General features: G+C 33.3%; 1 protein-coding gene across 5 annotated transcripts in view; it reads left to right on the forward strand.

Moving 5' to 3' along the window:
* ARHGAP29 (Rho GTPase activating protein 29) overlaps positions 1-18,865 on the forward strand; it is an 82,943-nt gene that overhangs the window by 36,835 nt on the left and 27,243 nt on the right. For all 5 annotated transcript variants that reach the window (XM_027536452.1, XM_027536457.1, XM_027536456.1 and 2 more), the window contains 9 exons: positions 6,125-6,221; positions 6,884-6,956; positions 9,065-9,113; positions 9,547-9,684; positions 10,594-10,658; positions 11,088-11,198; positions 11,325-11,405; positions 11,609-11,797; positions 12,557-12,694. In XM_027536452.1, the coding sequence (XP_027392253.1) occupies positions 6,125-6,221; positions 6,884-6,956; positions 9,065-9,113; positions 9,547-9,684; positions 10,594-10,658; positions 11,088-11,198; positions 11,325-11,405; positions 11,609-11,797; positions 12,557-12,694 (941 nt within the window). The remainder of the gene's footprint in view (positions 1-6,124; positions 6,222-6,883; positions 6,957-9,064; positions 9,114-9,546; positions 9,685-10,593; positions 10,659-11,087; positions 11,199-11,324; positions 11,406-11,608; positions 11,798-12,556; positions 12,695-18,865) is intronic.

Below are 18,865 nucleotides of genomic sequence, written 5' to 3' on the forward strand. Positions count from 1 at the left end.
ATTCTTTACGTTTGAGCCACCTGGGAAGCCCTAAAGACAGTTAGATCAGGGAGGTATAATTTTGTTTGTGCTGCTCAGGGTGTGAATGCATGAAATCTATGCACTTCCTATGCATAGTCATAACAGTTGCATTGGAATAAAATTGAAATCCTTTTAACTTCTCTTATTTTTTATTTTAAATGTGGGATTTACCTTTTAATAACCTTACAAGAAAAATCCTTAGCTTTTCCCCATTCATTCTAATAGTGATTTGTATTTCCTGTGTCTTGTTTCCAAGCAGGAAGCTCAGTCTGACAAAATATTTGCAGTATGGTAAGAGAGATACAGCTTATTTGTGAAGTAGATGAAGACACCATAGCACTCAGTAATTTATTGTGTATGTAGTAGTTGTGTTTTCATCATTTACAAGCATTTTGGTAAACCTCATTTGTAATATAAAAGGACCATTTTTAAGGTTTTTCATGATCTGTATTTTGCCCTATATTTAAAAATTGGCAAACAAGAAAAATAAGTATCCAAAATTGTAGAAGCCTCACATGTTTTCTTTGTATTGAAACTTAATTTTTTAATAGGCAGTTCATTCACATGATTCATAGTGCAAACAGTATAAAAAGGTATTCAATCAGACCTTAGCTACCCATTCCTTTCCCTAGATAAGCAACAACTATTACTGGTTTTTTATGTATCTTTCTGGAGACATTACATATACAAAAGCAAATAACAATACGTTCTCTTTCTTATGCAAAGGTTAACAGTCTGCTCTTTGCTCATTGTTCTGAGTTAACTGTATATAAAAGGTCTTCTTTTGCTGTTATTTGTTTTTTCAAAGCTGCGTGATATTCTGTTATATTGATGTACTATAATTAATTTAACTAGTTCACTACTAATAGATGTTTGGATTGTTTCTAATTTTTTTATTACAAACAATGCTTCAATGAATATCTTGTGTATATTCATAGGTGGGTAGTTACTAGAACAGAGCACACGTACATCTATGTTTTCTATATTGCTAACATCCTCCATAGCTTTTCTGTCCTGATCGTCTTGCTGAAGAAGCTCATTTCATACACCTTTGCCAACAGAGCTGGTGACCAGACTTCGTTATCCAGTCTGGTAGCAAAAAAATGGTATCTCAGAATAGATTTGATTTGCATTTCCCTCATTTTGGGTATAGTTGAGTATCTTTTCATATGTTTCAGAGCCATTTGCACATCATTTTATGTGACTTGACTGTTGATTCAAATTTTTTTCTTGATGGTCTTTTTTTAGTACTGATTTATAGAAACTCTGTATAAGTGAAATTAGTCCTTAATCTTTGATATAAGTTGCAGGTTTTCTTTAGTTTGTTTTTATCTTTTGAGTTGCTTATTTTATTTTATTTTGCATCTATATCTCAATCTTTTGTATGTTTTTTGAGTATAAGGGAAGGATTTCCCTGCTTGGAGATTATAATAGCATTCGCCATTGTTTTTTCTTCTAATGTTTTCATGGTGTTATTTATTAAATTTAAATCTTTGGTACATTCTAGAGTATCTATGTTTCTGGCTAGTTTATTGAATAATTCCTATTTTCCCCATTGGTTTAAGATGCCATCTTTATCATAAATATACTATATTGTCACATATTTAATATCTGTTTCTAGAGTTTATTCAGGAGAAGGCAATGGCACCCCACTCCAGTACTCTTGGCTGGAAAATCCCATGGACGGAGGAGCCTGGTAGGCTGCAGTCCATGGGGTTGCTGAGGGTCGGACACGACTGAGCGACATCACTTTCACTTTTCACTTTCATGGATTGGGGAAGGAAATGGCAACCCACTCCAGTGTTCTTGCCTGGAGAATCCCAGGGTTGGGGGAGTCTGGTGGGCTGCCGTCTGTGGGGTCGCAGAGAGTCAGACATGACTGAAGCGACTTAGCAGCAGCAGCATCAGAGGTTATTCTCTCCCCTTGATTTGTTTAGTTATGTGTCAATACCTTATTGTCTCCATTGTTTTATAGTGTTTTAATGTCTGATAGGGATAGCTCCTCTTTCCAATATTCTTTTTGTTCAGGATTTTATTTTTCCATAAGCACTTTTCAATTGATTTTTCCTAGTTCCAAAAAATATGTGCTAGTATTTTGAAGGTGATTTGAATTAAATTTAAATTAATTTATAATTAAATCTATAAACATAGATTATAGTTAATTTATAATTAAGTTTATAAATTAAATTAAGGAGCAATTTGTATATTCAGCATTTCTGAGAATATAGGATGCATGTAAGTTCTTCAGGTTGTCTTTTTTGTTTCTCAGAAGCAATGTGAAGTTTTCATTTTATAAATCCTAAAGCTTTTGGTTTGTGTTTTTGCAGTTTTCCCCATGCATATAGTGAAAATTTTCTTCCATTGTATCTTTTAATTCAGCAGTTTTCAAACTTTGGCCTCTGATTTATGACATCACATTAATGAATTGTAGCCAGCATTTTTAAAATATGAAAGTGAATAGAAAAGAAGTTTAAGACTTAAGGATGTTTCAGAAACTTTAAAGATGTTATATAACTGTATATATAGTTATCTATTATATGTTTATGGTATACTTGGTCATGATGTGATGTGTATTTCTTTTTTTTTTTAATTTTTTTTATTGTTATTATTTTTTTTACTTTACAATATTGTATTGGTTTTGCCATACATCAACATGCATCCGCCACGGGTGTACACGTGTTCCCCATCCTGAACCTCCCTCATACCATCCCTCTTTTCTTACCAAAGATTGGTTATTGTAAAATTGTTTGAAAGTTGCTGTTCTTGTAGAGTATATGTATGAAAACTATTCATGTGTTTTCTTAAAGAGATATTAAATGTGTTTTAGTGCTCATTGTTGTGACTTAATAGGGAACCCAAGGGAGATATTTAAACTTTGAGCAAAATTTTTTAAATTTGATTTTGAAGGTCAGCTAATAGAGAGGAGAGAGTGGAGACAGGCTAATTAATTAGAAGGTTGTTAAATAGTCCAGACTAGAAGTAAAATGTCGTCTTTGAACTAAGTCAGTGTCAATGGGAATGGGATGGAAGGAAAAAACTTTAGAGACATTTTTTTTTATTTATGTTTGACTCCTTTATACAGAGTTGAATATAGTTGTAACAGATTGTATGACCTGAAAAGTCTAAAATATTTACTATCTAGCCCCTTACAGAAAAAGTTTTCCAACCCCTGCTAACCATTAAACTGGATGAAAAGTCAAATCCTAGTGAATTCAGTCATTGTGTATTTATAGAGGTTTGGCAGTAAAGAAATGCTAAATTAGGATGATAGCTTTAAGGAGAAATACGGTAAATTTAATTTTTTACCATAGGAAAGATTTGGGTATGTTGTTAGTATCATAAGAAATGTCAGCTAGTGGGACCTAGGGGAGCAGAGGAGGGCAGAGGAGCCTGGTGGACGACGGTCCATGGGGTTGCAGAGAGTCAGACATGACTGAGCACAAGCGCAAGCGGTGGTGGTACAGGGTTTTGGAGAATGCAGGAGGGAATGGGAAGACTTATTATTGGAAAGGAGCTGAAGATTATTCTTTGAAACCCTGGGCAGGAGCAAAAGAAGTGAAAGGATATTAGATATATAGAGCTGTTTTGAAGTGGAGGCAAAGGCAGTAAGAGGAATTTTCAATAGATGGCTATAACCTCATTTGAGTAGGGATGAAGTTAAGGACTGAAGATGGTTCAAATAATTGTCTTTTCACTACTTACAATTATTTTTTGAAGTTCCCCAGTCCTGTTTAGTGCTTTGAAAAATATATTTATAGGAAAGGAAGGACAATTACAGAATTCTGCCAAGTGTTATAAAGCATTTTTTTTCTTTTCTTTAAAGTCTAACATGTTAAAATTAGGAAATAGAAGTAGGCTTTACATTTTTTTCTGGTATTCCATTTTAAATTATGTTTGAAGTCTACTTTTTAGTGCAGTTTTTAAGACAGCATTATTGAGGTATAATTGACTTATAATAAACTGCACATATTTAAATTAAGGGTACAATCTGATCAATTTTGATATTCATACTCTTGTGAAACCATCACAGTCCAGGTGATGCATGCCCCTTGGTAATCCCTCCGTTTTGCACCTCTTTGCCCCCACCTGCACCAAGATTGATACAGTGTATTTTCATTGTGTTCAAAATACTTTCTAATCTAATTTCCCTTTTTCTTCTTTGATCCATGGGGTTATTTAGAAGTGTGTTAGTTTCCTAATATTTGAGGATTTTTACAGAGATTTTTATTGTTTAATCCCATCTAGCCACAGAACATATTTTGCTTGACTTGAATCCTTTTAAACCCAGAGACTGGTTTTATGGCCCATAATATAGTCCATCTTCATAAATTTACAATGTATGCTTGAAAAGAATGTGTGTTTTGCTGTCATTGGGTAGAGGTTCCTTAAATGTCCGTCTCATCCATGTGGCTGATAGTATGGTTGAAGGCTTTCATATCCTCTACTGATTTTCTGTCTACGGGTTCTGTCAATTACTGAGATAGGATTTTTGAAATTTCTGACTATAGTTGTGAATTTGTCTATTTCTCATTTCAATTCTATTAGTTTTTGTTTCATACATTTTGAAGCTGTTAATTAGGTACATAAATGTATAAAATTATGTCCTCCTGATGAACTGACTCCATCATTATAAAATGGCCTTCTTTATCTCTGTTAGTTTCCTTTGCTCAGAAATCTGTGTGTGTTATGAGACAGTAAGTTTAGGACAGTTGTAGAGCTTACCACGTTTGTTTCTTGTATGTTAGGATTCTTGTTCTTTGTTGCTTGATAGCTAGTGTCTTGAAAACTGTTGTTTCATATATTTTGTATGGATTTCTTTCAGCTGTCTAGGTTATATAAGCTACAACCTAAATTTTGAGATATTTAAAAAATTATTTGTGGTGGTTCTTAAGTTTTTCTTCATCTTTGTATCAGGAATATTTAGAGGAATATGATGAAAGTTGTGGACCTTAGCCCCTCGTATCTATAGAGGCTTCCAGGTTTGAGGTTTTAATTCATCCCTTCTTAGGAATCCTGGCTTTCTAGAAAGCATTTTCAATTCTTATTGCACATTAGATTCACCTGGGAGAAATTTTGAACAAGTATCTGTGCTTCAGGCTTTTAAAATCTGAATCTTGGGTGGTGGGCCTCAGATTTTGTTTTTAAAGCTCCTAAAGTAAGTCTGATGTACAACCAAGCTTAAGAACAACTCCGTTTTAAAACAAAGTATAGCTTCCTCTCCACTTGGTTTCTCTTCTTCCAGTTATTGGCAGGGATCCTAGGGAGGGTGGGATACAAGGAGCCAGTTGCTCCTTAAACTCAGTCTGAGTAGAACGTGATGCTTGGAACAATTTATTCAACCCTCACGTTTTTTTGTCTCTGTAAACTGTATCTGGGCTTTTAACAAAGGTGTGTAAAGATAAAGTTATAATAAGAAACTTTTTCCAATTATATTTCATAAGTTTCTTTAACAAAATGCAAAATGTTAAAAAATCACGATGGTAAAAGACAGCTATATATCAATTTAAATGGACCTCAGCGCCTACGGACCTTACAAGAAATAAGGCTTTAAAAAGGCAGAAATTAGGAATTAAAAGTTTTTTAAGTATTGGGTGTTGTTAATATGATATGCTTCATGTATAGGTTTTATGCTACGTTAGATGTATATATGACTTTAGATATTGGTTATTTGTAGTGGAAAATGTACTTCATATTGACTTAGGTGGGCCACAGTGCATTTAATTGTTCTTTAAAAATGCCATGAAGCAATAAGCAAGAGAAAATAGCACAGAGCTCTCTTAACTGAGAGAGGGCTGATGTAACGTGGTCTCTATGACTCAAGATCGATTGATTTCACATTGAGTCACTTTTTGGATGTGCCAAATAATGCAGTGTGTGTGGAGGAGTCAGTTTGGAATGCCAGCTACTTTTATGCAAGGTGATTCTTTTGTGTGATTTCTTTAATGAAGGACTTGAACATCATATTATTTTGTGTATTAGGTTTTTTAGTTTCTGAATTTTCTAATGCTTCTAGAAAGTAATGGTGGATTTCTATGGGATTAAATTTTTTTGTATAAATCTAGTTTATTTTCCCCCTCATTTATTGTAATCCCTTTTCCCTCAGCTGTGAACTTCACAGAAGTAAATGAAGAAAACAAAAATGATCTCTTCAGAGAAGTGTTTTCTTCTATTGAAACCTTGGCCTTTACCTTTGGAAATATGTAAGTAGAGGACTGTCATTTCAAGAATTTAGGGCCTAAGTCTCAATGAGAGTATGTGTCATGATAATTCAGTATGTAAAGCAAAGTAAAGTATTAACCAACATAAAATACTATCACAGCTTTGGAAAAGCTATATCCTATGTTGGTTTATTGCTGTATTTGGAGGTGTTTATAGCCATTCAGACAGAGAAGGCAATGGCACCCCACTCCAGCACTCTTGCCTGGAAAATCCCATGGACGGAGGAGCCTGGTGAGCTGCAGTCCATGGGGTCACGAAGAGTTGAACACGACTGAGCGACTTCACTTTCACTTTTCACTTTCATGCACTGGAGAAGGAAATGGCAACCCACTCCAGTGTTCTTGCCTGGAGAATCCCAGGGACTGGGGAGCCTGGTGGGCTGCCGTCTATGGGGTTGCACAGAGTTGGACACGACTAAAGCGACTTAGCAGCAGCAGCAGCGGCATAGCCGTTCAGAAGCAGCATCCATTTGTGAGTGACCACTTAGTTTATGTGGATAGATTCTTAGGAGTTTATATCTAAGGCTCTTTTAATCTAGATGACATGTTGAATGTACAGCTTGTGACAGAGCAATGTAATGACTTGTGTTTTGTCTTTGTGTTTTTAATTTCTATTTCTTTTTTTTTAAACTTCCCCTGGATAGCTTGACAAACTTCCTTATGGGAGATGTAGGCAATGATTCATTATTGCGACTGCCTGTTTCTCAGGAAAGTAAGGTAGGCCAAGTTTGTATGAAAGCAAAGACTTTAATATTTTTAACTTCCTGTTTTAATAATATCTTAATCTTAATCTCAGCATTAGTCTTTGATAGTTTTTTAGTGTAGCGAGAAAAATAGCTCGGTTCATTTGAAGTATGATTATTTATGGCCAGTTTTGGGGCTGGAAATTTAGTTGTACTTTTTAAGTGGAACTATCATTTTAAAAGAACATATCTGATAATTTTATAGTGTCTTATGTAATGAATCTATATGTCGTATGATCCAAAATTTTAATCGGTAGTTCTTAGCCGTTTTTCCTTCCTGATGGTGCCGCAGGTCTTGAAGACTGGTGGAAACTTAGAAAAATGATACAAGAAGTGAAGAAGGTGTTAATCTTTTCACATGCTCTATAGTTTGTTTGTTACCATGAAACACCTAATTAACAAAACTGTAGGTCTTAATTCTCCCTAAGAGCATCCTTATAAGTATGTCAGAGAATTAGAGTTCTGATTCCTAGTTGAAGAAAAACACCTATAAAATAATAAAACATTAGGAATGTACGCAGAATATTGCTTTAAAGATTTATAGTAATTGTAGTAGTAATATTTTCATTTGAGTAATATTTTTTCACCAAATGCAAGATATTTAAACAGACTGCATTAGGGACATATGTTGATCATTTCCTGTTAAGGATTTCCAAAAAGTATTGGAATTCAGATCCAAAAGGATTTCAACACATATTTGGAAATGTGTCAAGTACTTGTTATTATGTCAAAATAACATAAGAACTACAGGTCTTTCTTAAATAATACAAAATGTGAATGACTACTTAAAGGCCATTTGTTATATGTACTACAGTATTTAGAAAAAAAAATGTGACATTCTGAAGTCATCCATTTGATGACTGAAGGAGGACAGTGTAGAAACCATATCAGAATTATGAAGTATTTCTAGATCTTTAAAATATTATGCTGTTATTTATGATTTTTCCTCAATTATATGTTTCAAGCTTGCTGCTAATTTAGGAAGTGTAATAAAACACTCTATCAGTGTAACAGGGGTCTAAACAATTTAAATTTTAGGTGTGAATCATATGTCCTATTCATGTGCTCCTGTTGTGGCCCATGTTGCTGTGCGTGAGTGTCTCATTGCAGTGGCTTCTCTTACTTCAGAGCACAGGCTCTAGGGCATGCAGGCTACAGTAGCTGTGGTACACAGGCTTATTTGTTCCACATGGCGTGTGGGATCCTCCTGGATTAGGAATCGAACCCATGTCTTCTGCATTGGCAGGTGGATTATTTACCACTGAGCCACCAAGGAAGCCCCAAACCTACATCATCTTAATCTTTAAAATAGACTTATGAAGTGGTGTTCTTATCCTCATTTTATGAAGGGGCAAGAAAACTTAAGTGAGTATAAATATGTAGCTCAGTGTCGTATAACTACTAAGTGATAGAGCTTGACTTCAAATGTAGGTTTTACATGATTCCTTTTGCATTGAATAATAAGCTCTCACAATTTTGGTAGATAACATTTTCCTGCACTGTCTGTTAAGGTAGCCGCGTGTCACATGCAGTGCATTAAATTAAAATTTTAATTCTCATTTACATTAGCCACTTTTCAAATGCCACTTTTCAAAGGTAGCTAGTAGCTACCTTATTGGACAGTGCAGCTGTGGAACATTTCCATCATCATAGAAAATTCCACACTAAGCTGTCCAAAGGACTTTGCACAACATGCTTATCATATAATAAAATGGTAAAGGATGGCTGAGAGTGTCTTTGTCTTCTGTTTAGATAGAAGTCTATTTAGATTGCTTCCAAAACTTGCTGACTAATATTTTTGAGATCTTTAGGATTTAAAATTTTGAATGGATTCATTAATGCTGTTAGTAAACAAAGAGGTTTATTCATTTTGGACCTTGAGAACTGCTGTTGTAAAAAGCTATATAGTTCTTATTAAATGTTCTGGCATTTAAACAGGCTTCTCAGGCTCTTTGAGTTCTAAATGCTTGAAATTCTTTAGTAGGAATTATCTCAGAGTAACAAGTTAGAGTGAAAAATTTTGAAGCAAAGATCTGTTATCTTCTGCTGTAATCTTAAATTTGCTTTCTTCCTTTTTTAAAGTCTTTTGAAAGCGTTTCTGTGGAATCAGTGGACTCATCCAATGAAAAAGGTAATGCTTGAGGTACTTAAAACTTTAATCAGACATTTTGCAGTTACTTTTGATAAATGTTTTGGATTACTTAATCTCCTTGCTTAATAACCAAAAGTATTTATTTTAGACATAAGATGAATAATATGTAAAGTTTTACATATAAAACTTAAGGGAAAAAAACCTACTAGAGTAGATAGTGTGATGATAGAGACTGATCAACAATTATATAGGGTTTGTAACTTGATGAATGATAGAAATATGTATTAAGATTTTAAAATGTAATTTGAAATTATTTTCAACTCAAGCCATGACCCTTTGTTTTTGAATTTGTCACATTTTTTTCAACCAGTTTTCATTGAAAAACATCTTAGGATTTTAATGCTTCTTTAAAGGTTTCATGTTATGAGCTCATATTTAATGTGTACTTACCTTGACATTTTTTTATTTTCAGGAAGTTTTTCTCCTATAGAATTAGACAGCATGCTGTTAAAAAACACTAATTCTGTAGAACTGGCTTTGTCATATGCTAAAACATGGTCAAAATATACCAAGAACATAGTCTCATGGGTTGAAAAGAAGCTGAACTTGGGTGAGTTGCCCTTTGGGGCATCTGATTAACTCTGGAACATAAGAACTAAATTCTTTGTGATTCATTTTCTACAGACTGTAAATAACGATTCCAAATTAGTAGTGCTTTCATTGTAGTGAATAAAATCATTGTCCATTTTCTCTTCTTGAAATAGGGAAGGCTTTCCTTAAAATAAATACACTTATTGAACATTGAACTGTGGACCTATCATTAGATCTGGGGACACCACGACAATGGTCTTTGCCTTTAAAAAAAGTTATACTCTAATGAGCGAAAAGAAATGCAATCAGCTAATATAGTTAAAGGAGATAAAAAACAACTATCAGATAAAATCTAGCTATCAGATCAGAAGGCAATGGAAACATATATAAGGAACTTCTTGATAGCTAATATTTTCCCAGTGTTTTACAGTTAACAAAGTGCTTTCACATCCATTTTCTGATTTAATCCTTACCAAAACCCTGGGAAGTAGGCAAGACAAAATTCTTATTCCTGTTTAACAGAAGAGGTGAATGAGACAGGGAATTTGCCTAAGGTCAGCAGATTTGCCTAAGATCATATTAGTAACTGGCAAAATACAGAATTTACCCAAAACTTGTGCTCTTTCTATTACATTATTTGCCTTTAATATGGGATGCCCATCAGATTCACCTAAATAAGGCCTTAGAAACAGATAATAATCACTCCTAGGTCCCAGTCCCCTAAAGAGGTGAGATCTATGCAAGTGTATTTTGAAAGTTTCCCAGTTGATTTTGATGAGTAATTTCAATTAAGAATCATAGCTTCATACCATGATGCAGGCTAGTATTTGTGATCACTTTTTAATTGGGGGATTACAGATAATTCTAGAGTATGGAGGAGAAAAAGTAAGTTGGACTTACCTTCTGATGCCTTCTTTGACCTTTTCAGAATTGGAGTCCACTAGAAATATTGTTAAGTTGGCAGAGGCAACTAGAACTAACATTGGATTACAGGTAAGTGGTCAGTGAACTGCTAGGGTTCTATGCCAAGTGATTACACAGCTCCTGATAATACCATGTAAAATCAGAAAATTTTGTACTTAATATAGGAAAGAACTTGAATGCTAAATAACCTTTTTATTGACAAGATAAGATCTTTTTAAACTTACAAAGATATTCATTATGAAGAAGCTAGGAAATTTACAGTTTTATATATATATGAATATTAATTATCTTGTTAGCTACTAATTTTGCTGACTAGTTTAAGAATTACTTATTAATGTTCTTCAGTATTTTTTCATATGGTCATACTTATGAATAGTCATTTTTCTGAAAAAAATTTAAACTTAAAAATTTCTTTTTTTGAAGAAAAATAATGGGGGGGTTATCTAGAACTCTAGTACATTTCTATTGGAAAATTTTCTTTTCAATTTTAAATTCTAGGAGTTTATGCCACTGCAGTCTTTATTTACCAATGCCCTTCTTAATGATATAGAGAGTAGTCACCTTTTACAGCAAACAATTGCAGCTCTCCAAGCCAACAAATTTGTGCAGGTAAAAATTTATATATACACTATACTTTTTATTTTTTTAAACAGCAGTGTACCTTTAGAAAACAGCTTTTTTCTCTCTTTTCTGTTTTTTTTTGTTGTTGTTGTTGTTTTAAAATGCCCTTGGCAGCCTCTACTTGGGAGGAAAAATGAAATGGAAAAACAAAGGAAAGAAATAAAAGAACTTTGGAAGCAGGAGCAAAATAAAATGGTTAGTATTATAATAGTTTCATCTATTTGTGAACATCTAAAAATCATGAGCAATCTGTTGGCATATATACCCTGGAAAGATGCATATCTTATCCTATAGTTTATCTAAAATGCAGTCATAACTGTCTTGCTGAATATGCTAAAGAGATTTGTACATTAGGATTTTTCTTATTTTGTATTTCATACTCTTTTTATTCTGTGTAGCTTGAAACAGAGACTGCTCTTAAAAAGGCAAAATTGTTGTGTATGCAACGTCAAGATGAATATGAAAAAGCAAAATCTTCCATGTTTCGTGCAGAAGAAGAACATCTGAGCTCAAGTAGTGGATTAGTAAAAAATCTCAATAGGCAGCTAGAAAAGAAGCGAAGGCTGGAAGAGGAGGCTCTTCAAAAAGTAATCATCTTTTTTGTTATTTATTACTATTGAATTAGCAATAATCTGCTAAGGCTTCAGTTCTCATATTTTAACCTGCATCAGGACCACCTGGAAGGCTTGTCAAAACAAACTGCTGGGCTGTATCCTCAGAATTTCTGATTTAGTAAGGTCTGGAGTTGGCCCCAGACAACTTGGATCTCAAACAAGTGCCCAGGACTGCTGCTGCTGTTGCTGCTGGGGATCCACACTTTGAGAACCATTGTGCTAAGAGATTTTTGCTTATATTTTGAATTTTGGGGTTTATTTGTGAAGGAAGTATCTTAGGTCAATCGTTTAATATTTTCTGCTTGATTGTTCAGGAGGTTCACCATTTAGGCAACTGGGTGTATATGTGTACTTATTCTAGTACCTGCTAGCAAGACTAGGCAGAAGCTTTGTATTATTAATATTTATGAAATATAATTGATAAATTCTGTAAGAAGATTATAGGAAATGGTAAATATAAATAGAAAAGTCTATTAATGGACATTTATTTTATAGACAATGTACTAATTGTAAATTATACTTAACTATTCATAGAAGTCAGGTGTCCTTGAATTGCTGACCAAAACAATATTTATCTTTAGGAATATTCTATCTAAAACATAGAATGTTTCAGAACTTTCATGCATAAGCCATTTCAATCATTTAAACTGAGCTTTACTAGAATAAGTATATTTATTTTAAAATATAGATTCAGTGAACCAGCATCACTTTTTTCTCTGATAACTCCTAAAGGTAGAAGAAGCAAATGAACTCTACAAAGTGTGTGTGACAAATGTTGAAGAAAGACGAAATGATCTAGAAAATACCAAAAGAGAAATTTTAACACAACTCCGTAAACTTGTTTTCCAGTGTGATCTTACCCTTAAAGCTGTAAGTAATTTCTTCAGTATTTTAAAGAGAAAAAGTCTGTACATCTGTAGATATACAGACTGTATAACCTCTAGAATGCTTGATGAGTTGCAATTCTTAAAGGATTTAATTTCTGAGATTATAGGAAAGTTTAGAGTTTGAAAATTGGAAAAGGAAATGGCAGCCCACTCCGGTATTCTTGCCTGGAGAATCCCAGGGATTGGGGAGCCTAGTGGGCTGCAGTCTGTGAGATTGCACAGAGTTGGACATGACTGAAGCGACTTAGCAGCAGCAGCAGAGTTTGAAAGTTGACTCTCAGTTTTTAATTCTAGTATGTGATTTGAGCTTTTTATCTATTCTCTTCTCCATGGATTGATGATTTGTTTGGTTAAAATTGAAGGGTGAGTGTTTGAAATTGCCTCTAAGCCACTCTTTCTTGGGTTGACTAACAAAATGGATTTAATCCCTGAAACTTCTATCAGTACGATGAGATCTGTTCTCCAGAATTTGAGAAAACTAAATATTGAAATTGAACCCAATGGTTTATTTGAAGACAAGGCATTCATGTATCTCTTTAAAATGGTTTTTATTAAAAATTTATGTGCAAAATACAGTGAACTTTCCATATTCACGGGTTCTTCATTAGTGGATTCAACCAACTGTGGCTTGAGAGTATTCAGGGGAAAAAAGATTTCCAGAAACTTCCAAAAAAGCAAAACTTGGATTTGTCTGCATTGGTAACTATTTACATAGCATTTAATTATATTTAATAGCTGTTTACATAGCTTTAGGTATTATAAATAATCGAGAGATGATTTAAAGTCTATAGAAGGTTATGCCTAATTTACATGCAAATACAGTGCCATTTTATATAAAGGACTTATGCATCCATGGGTTTTTGCTATCCATGAGTGGTCCTGGAAACAGTTCTCTTAGATACTGAGGGATGACTGCACTTGTTTTTGGCGTACGTTTCACAAATTTTAAAGCATATATAAATTTCTGTAATCACTACCATCACAGTTAGGACTCGAAATAATTGTATCACTCCAATAAAATTTCCTCATGGTACCCATTTATAGTCACACTCTCCACCTATCCCTTATCCCTGGCAAGTATTGATCTGTACTCCATCTCTGTAGTTTGATCTTTTCCACAGTGTCACATAAATTGAATTATAATATGTATGTTTTGAAGACTGGCTTCTTTTACTCAGCATAATGCTTTTGCGATTCATCAATGTTATGCATGTATCAATAATTCATTTCTTTGTATTGCTGATTAGTATTCCACTGTGTGAATATACCACAGTGTTTATCCATTCACCACTTGGACAATTGCAGTTTGGGGTAATAAAGAATAGAGTTACTATGAATATTCATTTACAGTTTTTGTGTGAATATAAGTTTTACATTTCTGGGGTAAACGCCTAGGAGTGAGATTACTGGGTGGTATGGTAGATGTTTAATTTTGTAAGAAATTGCCAAACAGTTTTTTAGAGTTTTTTCATTGTTATTAGCAATGTGTGAGAGTTCCAGTTGTTCTGCATCCTTCACAACACTTGTCAGTTGTTGGTTTTTATATTTTAGCTGTTCTTAGGTATGTAGTGGTAGTGATTTTGTTTTGAGAATGACTTATGATATAGAGCATCTTTTAAAGGGTAAGTTTGCAATCTCCGTTTTGCCTGTTCTTTTGGATTGAGATATTTTCTTATTGTTGAGCTTGCATATATTGTTTACCAGTTTGAAGCTTCTCTTTATTCTTTTAGCAGAGTCAGGGAACAAAAGTTTTAATTTTGATGGAATCTTACTTAACAATTTCTGCTTTATGAGTCATGCTCTTGGATGATACCTAAGAGTGCTTCATCTAACCCAAGATCTCAAAGACTTCTTTGGTTTTCTATAAAAAATTTATAGTTTGATATTGAGAAATGATCGATTTTGAGTTAATTTTTTATAAAGTGAAGTATAACTTGAAGTTCATTTTTTGCATATGGATGTTACGTGAAAATTATACTCATGGAACTTTATGTTATAGTGGTGACTGAATGTTGGCATGGAGAGGTCAGTGTCATTGAAAAATGAATTACCTAGATTTCCTGAGAGAAGGTACCAGGATTGGTGAAGCAGAAGCACGAGGGAGAGGAGAGGCAAATATGAAACCTTTATTGGGGTTTCTGAGGGAAAATCTAGGTAGGACAGGATAAGCAATATAGGATTGTCCAGTTTGGGCTTTGGGGAATAAGGATGGCCTGAAACAGGGAATAGGAATTGGTACCTGACCTGGGATGATTTTAGGGCAGGGGAAAATACTGGCTTGATGTGTGAGAGAGATGGTTGGAGTTGCATGTAAAAGACATGTGTGTCCCCCAGCTAAGAATTGGCTAGCATTCAGAGGAATAGAAGTCCCCAGTCAGCAAGTTTTTAAAGATATTAAATCATCATAAAATACAGAAAATAAAAAAGGGTGATTAATACTTGTTTGCTTGTTCTGATACCATTTGTTGAAGACATTGTAGCATCACCATTGAATCATCACCATTGAATTGCTTTTGCATCTTTGTCAAAACTCAATTGACCATATTTTTATAGTTCTATTTCTAGATTTTTTATTTTGTTCTGTGGATATATAATACATATGTATCTATCCTTTTGTCAGAACACTACTATATTGATTACTGGTATTGTCTAGCAAAGTCTTAAAATCAGGTACTATAAGTCTTCCAATTTTATTCTTTTCAGAATTGTTTTGAGTATTTAAGATCCTTTAACATTTATAAAAATGTTAGAATCAGTGTGTCTGTGTCTACAAAAAAAAAAAAATCTTGCTAACATTTGAATTGGAATTACATTAAATTCAGCTTAGGGAGAATTGACTATGTAGGTATCATCCTAACTATAAATAGAGTTCTCCAATCCATGAACACAGTATGTGTCTTCATTTATTTAGGGCTATGTTACTTTTAATCAGCACTTTGTAGTTTTTAACATTTCTTTCCCATGTTTTGTTAAATTTAAACCTCTGTATGTATGTATGTATTTATTTGGGGGGTTCATTGTGTCTGATATAAATAAATACATACACGATATTTGTGTACATGTGTATATGTATCTATGCATACACACATGCTTATTTAATTTCAAATTAAGTTGTTCATTGTTAATGTTGAAAAATACGAGTTATTTTCATATCTTGATCTTGTATTTTGCAACCATGCTAAACTCACTTATTACTTTTAGGAGCTTTTTTTTTAGCAGAATCATAGGGTTTTCTTACATAAAAAATCACATTTTCTGCAAATAGGGACAGTTTTCTTTCTTTCCAAACTCTGTTCCTTTTTTTTTTTTTTCTTATTACACTGGCTAGATATTAAAATTGATTGTTGAATAGAAGTGGTGAGATAAGACATCTTTGTCTTAATCTTAGGAAGAAAGCACTTAGTCTCTCACCATTAAACATGATAGCTGTAGGGTTTTTAAAAATATTTGTTTTTAATTAATTTATTTGGCTGCGCAGGGTCCTAGTTGCAGCATGAGGGATCCTCAGTCTTTGTTGTGGTGTGGTGGTGTTCAGTTGCTAAGTCATGTCTGACTGTGACCCCATGGACTGCAGCACGCCAGGCTTCCCTGTCTTTCACTGTCTCCCACAGTTTGTTCAAATTCATGTCCATTAAGTCAGTGAGGCTGTCTAACCATCTCATCTTCTGCCGCCCTCTTCTCCTTATGCCTTCAGTCATGAGGTATCTTTAGCTGTGGCGTGTGAACTCTTAGTTGCGGCAGGTGGGAAATGGTTCCCCGACCAGGGAGCAGACCCAGGCCCCCTGCATTGGCAATGCAGAGTCTTAGCCACTGGGCCACCAGAGAAGTCCCTGTAAGGTTTGTTATTTTTTGAAGATACATTTTATCATGTTAAAGAATTTCTAGTTTTTTCTAATTGTTGAGAATTTTGTCATAAAAATATTGGGTTTTTGTCATATGATTTTTGTTTTTTTGCATCACTAGATGTGATAATAGAGTTTTTCTTCTTCAGTCTGTTAATATGATGAGTTGCTTCATAATACTAACATTGATATTTAAGTGTTGATCCACCCTTGCATTCTTGGGATAAGCCACTCTTGTTTGTGACACATTGTTCCTTTTATAAATTGCTGGATTCAATTTGCTGATATTTTGTTGAATATTTTTTTCTTCTCTGTTTATGAAAGATATTGGTATTATGTTTTTGTTTACTTTTCATGTTCTTATACTGCCTTTATCTGATTTTGGAATCAGGGTAATTCTGACCTCGTAAAATAAGTTGGGAAGTGTTGCTTCCTATTTTATTTTCTGGAAGAGATTGTATAGAATTGGTATTGTTTCTTTAAATGTTTTGTGGCATTTCCTGGTGAAAGCAGTTGGCTTGGAGTTTTCATTTTTTTGGAAAATCTTTCCCTGTGTATTCAGTTTCTTTTGATATAGGCCTGTTTGAATTAGTTCTTTTTATGTGAACTTTGGTAGTTTGCGGAATTAGTTCCACCCTTTCATCTAAGTTATTGTGTTTATGTGCATAGTGTTGTTTATAACTCTTAACCTCTCAGTGTCTCATTGAGCTGTAGTGATATCCTCTCTTTCCTCCCTGATGTTGGTAATTTGTGCCTTCTCTTTCACTTCCTTTCTCTTTGGTTAGTCTGGCTAGAGGTTTATAAATTTTGTTGATCTTTTCTGAGAGACAGCTTTTGATTTCATTGGTTTTTCTCTACTTTTCTTTTTAAATTTTTTTTCTGCTTTTTATTGTTCCTTTCTGCTTACTTTAGGTTTATTTTGCTTTTCCTTTTAGTTTCTTAAAGGTAGAAACTTAGATTGTTCATCAAGACCTCTCTACTTTTTTAATATGAATAGTTGATGATTTTAATTTCTCTCTAAGCACTGCTTATCTACATCCCACAAATTTTGAATTTGGATTTTCATTTTTATACAATTCAAAATATTTTCTAATTTTCCTCAACACTTTGATTTTACCTGTGGATATTGTAGAAGCTTGTTTAATTTCTAATTATTTGAGGATTTTCTGGAAATTTTCCTGATACTGATTTCTAGTTTAATTCTGTTATAGTGAAACAAATACTTTATATGATTTTAATTTTCCTATATTTGTTATGATTTGCTTTATGACGCAGGATATGGTTTATCTTGGTACTGTTCATGTGTTCACTTGAAAGAATGTATATTCTGCTGTGGTTGGCTGGAGTAACCTATAAATGTAGACTAGTTCCTCTTGGTTTATGATATTTATTTCTTCCATATCCTTGACGATTTACTTTTTGTTTCTGTCAATTACTGAGAAAGCAATTTTGACGTTTTTAGCATACTATATATTTTTAATTCTGTCAGTTTTTCCTTTATATATTTTGAATGTCTCAATTGCTTATATACATTAATGATTATTATATATTCTTGGTGAATTGATCCTTTTATCTTTATGAAATGTGTCTTTTTATCCTGGTAATTTTCCTTGCCTTTTACTCTACATTATTTAATATTGATAGAAGTAGTTAAGGTTTCTTTTGAGCATTTTTAGCATGGTATATCTTTTTCCATTCTTTTACTTTTAACTTAATCATGTATTTTAAGTGAAGTTATTATATAGCATAGTGTTCAGTGTTGATTTTTTTAAAATCTATTTTGATAATCTCCATCTTTTGAGTGGAATGGTTAGACCATTTATATTTAATGTAAATATATGTGCAAATTTAGGCCTACTACTTTTTGTTTTCTGTTTGTACCTTATGTTTCCCTTCATCTGTTTCTCTTTTGATGCCTTTTTTGTATAAATCAATAATTTTTTAGAATTACATTTTAATTGATCTATTTAATTTATTTATTAAAGACTTAATGTTTTATTTATATATTAGAATTATATTTTAGTTTATCTAAAATGATTGTCTAAAGTTTAATTTATTGTATATATTTTAATATATCTATTGGGTCTTTGATTATGTCTGTTCATTTGTATAGTGTTTTTTCTTTAAATGGCTGCACTAAGACTCTAATGGCTGCATTTTTCAGTTTACTTTGAACTAATATTTTACCAAGTTCAAATGGAATGTAAGAACTATACCACCATATAAGTTCCTTTATTCATTTTTAGTTGTAGTTGATATGTATCTTACATCTGCATACATTGAAAACTTCACCAGACAAACTTACAGTTTTG

The sequence above is a fragment of the Bos indicus x Bos taurus genome, chromosome 3, assembly GCF_003369695.1.
Source record: "Bos indicus x Bos taurus breed Angus x Brahman F1 hybrid chromosome 3, Bos_hybrid_MaternalHap_v2.0, whole genome shotgun sequence".
In the NCBI taxonomy this organism is placed as follows: Eukaryota; Metazoa; Chordata; class Mammalia; order Artiodactyla; family Bovidae; genus Bos; species Bos indicus x Bos taurus.